A 5,259-nucleotide genomic window follows, 5' to 3' on the forward strand; every position below is an offset into this window, starting at 1 on the left:
ATCACCTGCAGCGGAGGGACGGCATAAAGAAATAAGTGTGCATGGCCCCTTACACACTTGGATCTGAGCCACTAAGATGTTTCGTCTGCCGTGGCAGTTCTGAACTATGCGCTCGCCGCTGCCATCAGCCCCAACAACACAGGGCTGTCCTATGAACATCTGATGTACGTCAGAAGTTGGATGTTGGGATATCCTGAGGATAATGAGTTTCATCCGCTATATGTACGCTAACAGATCCAAGTGAGAGAAAGACGTAGTCCTCTTTGACAACCGACAGACATCTAGCCCAACAACACACGACTCTCCTAGGATATCCGATGTACGTCTGAAGCTGGATACTGGGATATCCTGGAGATAACGAGTTTCGTCCAATATATGTACGCTCACGTGAGAGAAAGAAGGAGTCCTCTTGGACGATCGAAAGATATCCATAGAGACGTTAAGCGGACGAGCGAGGGACGTTTTATTGACATTTCTTCCAGCTAATGCTCCTAATAAAGTAGGCATAATATATTCTTAATTTGAAAGTACACATGCTATATTACTAACGTGAACGAAATTGTTGGACTACATTCAATTAATGGTTAACACAGTAAATGCTACGCCCAGAACCTCTCGGACTTCTCCAATGGGAGAGCCCCTCAATCTTTCGGCTCTCATCGTTTGTTGTTCACCTGTATATGCCAGTACCTCTGCAGCTGCTTTGGAACCCTCTATGAAATTTGTGACTTTGTAACTATTTTGCAGTGATGAAGTTACGTAGAAAATGCAGGAAGAAAGAGGGAGTAAATGACTGAGAGGGGGAGTGAGAATGGAGTGAGAGTGGGAAGTTACTCCGTCGTGCTCTTTTTTTTTTTTCAGAGTGTGGGGTGCTGTTGTCTGCTCGCTTCCCCACCTACAGCACCGCTAGAACGCCATGCATTCTCGGCCAAGAAACACGTTTCCCTTTCACAGTATGGAATATGCCTTTCGGTGCATTACCGGACAATCCTTCTCGTCGCTGGCAATTTGTCTTTTCAGATTATTACAATAAACAGGAATTCTTGGCACAAAAAGGGGTAATCTTTGCCTTTTGGCATAACAGATTAGCTTTAGGTCCAGGAATATTTGCCGGTGACACCGTTTTTTAGCTAGTTGTTGGATTTAGCTGCAAAATTCGTGACATTAAAGCCCTGTTTCACCAGCGGTGGTTAACGTTGAACGCAGATCAAGGGTTGCTGAAGCTTGAAGTTAACACTCAATTCTTTTTTAGAAACGTTTGCTGGTCATGGTGAGTTTCAGTGACAACAACTCTCTTTAGTGAAGCAGAGATAAGCGCTGAATTCAAGTTATGGGACTGTTGATTTCGGTTCCAATGTTAATCGGCGTTGGTGAAAAACCGTGGGCGAATTTTTTTCTAAGCTTCCGCTTTGTACTCTGGCAACAGTGACATCAGAGCAAGCCTTTACAACGCCGTCCGCTGGTTTTTTTCTGACATGGAGCTGGTGCCGGCGAATAACTGGAGCGGCGGACCGCACGTAGCAGTCTCCCGCGCGAACTTCGTTGCAAAAAAATTCGCTTCATGGTTGTTCTTCGTGTACCGCCGGACAACCGACCCCTGCGAGCCGAGTATTGACCACGTGCACAGGCCACATCACCCGCACGCTAGCATGCAAATAATACATCGATGTACGCTTGAAAATATTTTGCTACAGAACAAATTATTTAATCTACACCCCCCACGACCTGACATATCAACTTCAAGTCAACATGCAAAAAATGACTGCCTCCAATTCTGCTAACCTTTCATTTTCCCGCAAACATCTAATTAAAAAAGATAATTAATTTTAGTTACATACGCTTTCCGACAGGACGGTCCGCAAGTTTCAGAGTACCGCCAACTTTTTCGCCGCCGCGATGGTTTTGGCCGAATCCACTCACGTGACCCTGATCAGCCATATACCTTCAGTTTTATTTATTTGGTTATCTTCTCTTGTACAGGTCCGTACAGGTCTATGTCCCTTTATCTGTACACTCGAGAGTTTCTGTACCGTCTATACATAAAATTGCATTTGTCGCAGAGCGTTAACACAACGGGCCCATTGGAAATGGTGGCGTTGCCTGGTTACGTGAGGCGAAGCCAAGTCAAGCCAATCAGTTGGCGGTACTCCGTGCTCTAGTAAAACGGTATCTCCAGAAGCGGTATCTTTGTAGCTTTCATATCTTTTTTTGTTGCATAAAAAATCCAACGGATAAAAATGAACACCCTGTCCGTGGTGGTGTGGTCCTGCCAATGTGAGGATAAGAGAAAGTCACGTCTGTCCCTTTATTTATCAATATAAGAATTATCTGCCTTTTCACATACGCTGCTCACGTCTATACCTTCGACGTCTGGCTTTCTTTCCATACTTCTGAAAAACAAACGCCGTCACCACAAGGACAACCGGAACGAACACTAGAAATGCGGTCCACATAACGAAGGAGAAGTAGTATACAACGGGGTCGCAGTAGCGCACGTCGTTCCTGTCCGCAGAAGGCCACGCGTTACGGTAGACCAACACGGCTCCCGTCGCAGACGCACCTGCAGCCACTACACCTAACACTGTTATGACCATCGGACAGTACGAGTTGCGAGCGTTCCAGTCCAGAGCAGCGCTCAGCAAAGGAAGCACGAAGTACGTACAGCCTCCCACCATCAGGCAGAGCGGAATCCCCTTGTGGACTTTACAGTTGGACAGGTTCAGCGTTCCAACGGCGATCATGGTCAACGGTAAGGCAAAGAACAGCAGCAACAGAAGCGTAACAATAGCGGATTGAAAGCAGAGGACGATATGGAGGTGCTGTTCATCCAGATGGCTCGGAGCCTCATCGTGCTGTATCCTAATTTCGTGTCCCCAATCCTGTAGCGGCATTCCCAAGACTGGAATGACTTGTGGCGCTTCTCGGTACAGGGGCGACGCACTTTCTTGCGTTTTGGCGCTGTAAACTATGACTGGACCACGAGTTTGGTTCGGAACTCGTGTACCGGTTGCCGGAGGTCGTTCAGCGCAGGGGACCGACCGGCGTTTCGGGCTGCAAGGCCGTGGGATGCCCGACATTTCCGGACGATTTGCTGGAGCTGCAGGAGGAGGATCACATTACATAAGCGTGTGCTCAACTCGAACCCCCGACTTTGCGAATTGTCACACAAGGAAACGTCACTTGGAGAAGGAATATTTCAGTCATTCCTTCATTTTTTATCTTCAGCCCCCCCCCCCTACTAATGACGCACTCTCATTCTTATTATAACCGAAATTAATGTTCTCTGCGTGCAAACACAAGGTTCTGTTTGTCGTTCAAAACAATGTTCTGGACAGGGAAACTTCTCGTTCAACAATGGCGTCTTGCACTATACGCGGTCATTGAAGACACAAAGAAAGAAACAACAACAACCCAAGCGAGTTTGTGCAAAGCACCCGGGGGATTAGGAACTTTGAGCATGAGGAAACGACTAGGGACAACCATACGCACTGCAGGTTTCCGAGTGTCGTTCTGTGTGCTTGTCCCTATAGTCGTTTCCCCATACTTTAGGAAACGAATCCCCCAACTAATGTACGTAGTCAGGACATCACCGAGCAATTTGACTTACCGAACGGGACAAAAATAAACAGAATCCGCCTGACCTTGCTGAGCGAAGAGTCACGAAACAATCGAGTGCCGTACCTGGGTACAAAATATATGTAAAGAAGATCTCCTGGCAAAAGTAGGATTTGGGAATTTTGGAACACAATGTTGGGCCTTGCTAAAGGGACACAAAAGTGCAAACGTTTCTTCTCGCTGAGTGAAGCATGGCATGGCATTGACAGGAATACAAAAGGAATTCCCCTCTTCCGGGAAATTCCTTTTGGAATGTCCTCCTCAGGAGGCCAGAGAGCGCAGGGCAGCTCCCCGTTGTCCTCGGCAAACAAATGCAAAAATAATAATTGGGTGCTTACGTCGCGAGACAACTGAGATCAAGAGCGACGCCACAGCGGTCGGTCTGTGGATTGCTTTTGCCCACCTGAGGGTTCTTTAACGTGAGATGAAAGCTCATTACACAGCACCTCGTACTTAACGTCCCTCGCGGAAGACAGCGTATCTAAGCAACTTGTACCCTGCCACCAAGTTGCCGGCTTCCTCCGCCGGGTTCGAACCCGCGATCACGGGATAAACACATTAACATTGCTGTGTGGGAATATGCCTTTATCTTTGAGGAAAGGAGGTCATATTTCCGGATGTAGTTCTGTAGACGGGCTTACAGCTTGTTTTAAGATAGGGAAATTAACACAAACTAACAAACGCTTTAACCAGAAAGGAGAGAAAATAATGGATAAAATGAAACAAAAATGAATGCCCCGTCAAACGTCTAAGCTTTAAATTTTAACGTCGTTATTATTATTATTTTTTTCAAGATGATCTGCCATGCTTACTCAGGAGGCAACGAGACTTCTGTGACCGCGTTTGGGACCGCCTGTAGCCCCTATATAGCCTATATACCCTTGCTCTTTACACATTTCTTCGTTTGAGAGGCCTTCGACTCTTACCTGCAATGAGAGGACAGGGCGATCCAGCTACGAAGCAAGGCCCTAGTGACGCAAATGAAAGGAACCCAGAGAATGCAAATAAGGCAAGACAATTCTTCTTCTTCTCCTGCCTCAGACGCTGGAACCGTTATCCACCAAAGGGTATTCTCTTCTTCTGAAGGCACCTAAGATGCGATGAAGAACGTTTTTCTCCAAGCCAACGCGCAAATTTCGAAAAACAGCTATAACTATCGCTATGTGGGCTCCATCTTGATCGGCACATAGCGATAGTTATAGCTATTTTTCAAAATTTGCGCGTTATTCCGTCACGCGCATTGGCCATCAACCGGGGAGCACGAGCGTTTAGCAAGCGTTACAGCGTCGTGACGTTGCCCACATACGTGAGGCCGACAACGGCAAGCCCTTTCACCACCACCACCACCACCACCACCACCACCACCACCACCACCACCACGGGATAGCGAAAAGTTCAAAATCTAGCCCTAAAGGCCTTCCTCCTTTTGTAAAGTGATGCGGAGATGGCCTACACAAGATCAAGAAGTTGAAGCTCTGAAGGCACTATGCGCCTTCCTAAAAGATTGAATGCGCCGTTGAGGATTTAAGGACGGCATAGGAATGATGTTGGTAAAGCACATAGGCGTGCAGCAAACTCGGAAAAAGCTTGACAAGGCTAAAGAAGACACACGAGGTTTCGTGAAAGCAGAGGGCGTACGCCTTT

At 47.1% G+C, this 5,259-nt stretch overlaps 1 protein-coding gene across 1 annotated transcript; it reads right to left on the minus strand.

Annotated features, from left to right (window-relative positions):
• Nucleotides 1–2,291: 2,291 nt before the first annotated feature.
• LOC135365892 (uncharacterized) lies at nt 2,292–4,701 on the minus strand. The gene is made up of 3 exons (XM_064598572.1): nt 4,542–4,701; nt 3,608–3,681; nt 2,292–3,097 (listed from the first exon to the last, which is right to left on the minus strand). The coding sequence occupies exon 3, from the start codon at nt 3,075–3,077 to the stop codon at nt 2,337–2,339; it is 741 nt and encodes a 246-aa protein (XP_064454642.1). The 5' UTR covers nt 3,078–3,097; nt 3,608–3,681; nt 4,542–4,701; the 3' UTR covers nt 2,292–2,336.
• Nucleotides 4,702–5,259: the final 558 nt, after the last annotated feature.

Source organism: Ornithodoros turicata, chromosome 8 (assembly GCF_037126465.1).
Source record: "Ornithodoros turicata isolate Travis chromosome 8, ASM3712646v1, whole genome shotgun sequence".
NCBI lineage: Eukaryota > Metazoa > Arthropoda > Arachnida > Ixodida > Argasidae > Ornithodoros > Ornithodoros turicata.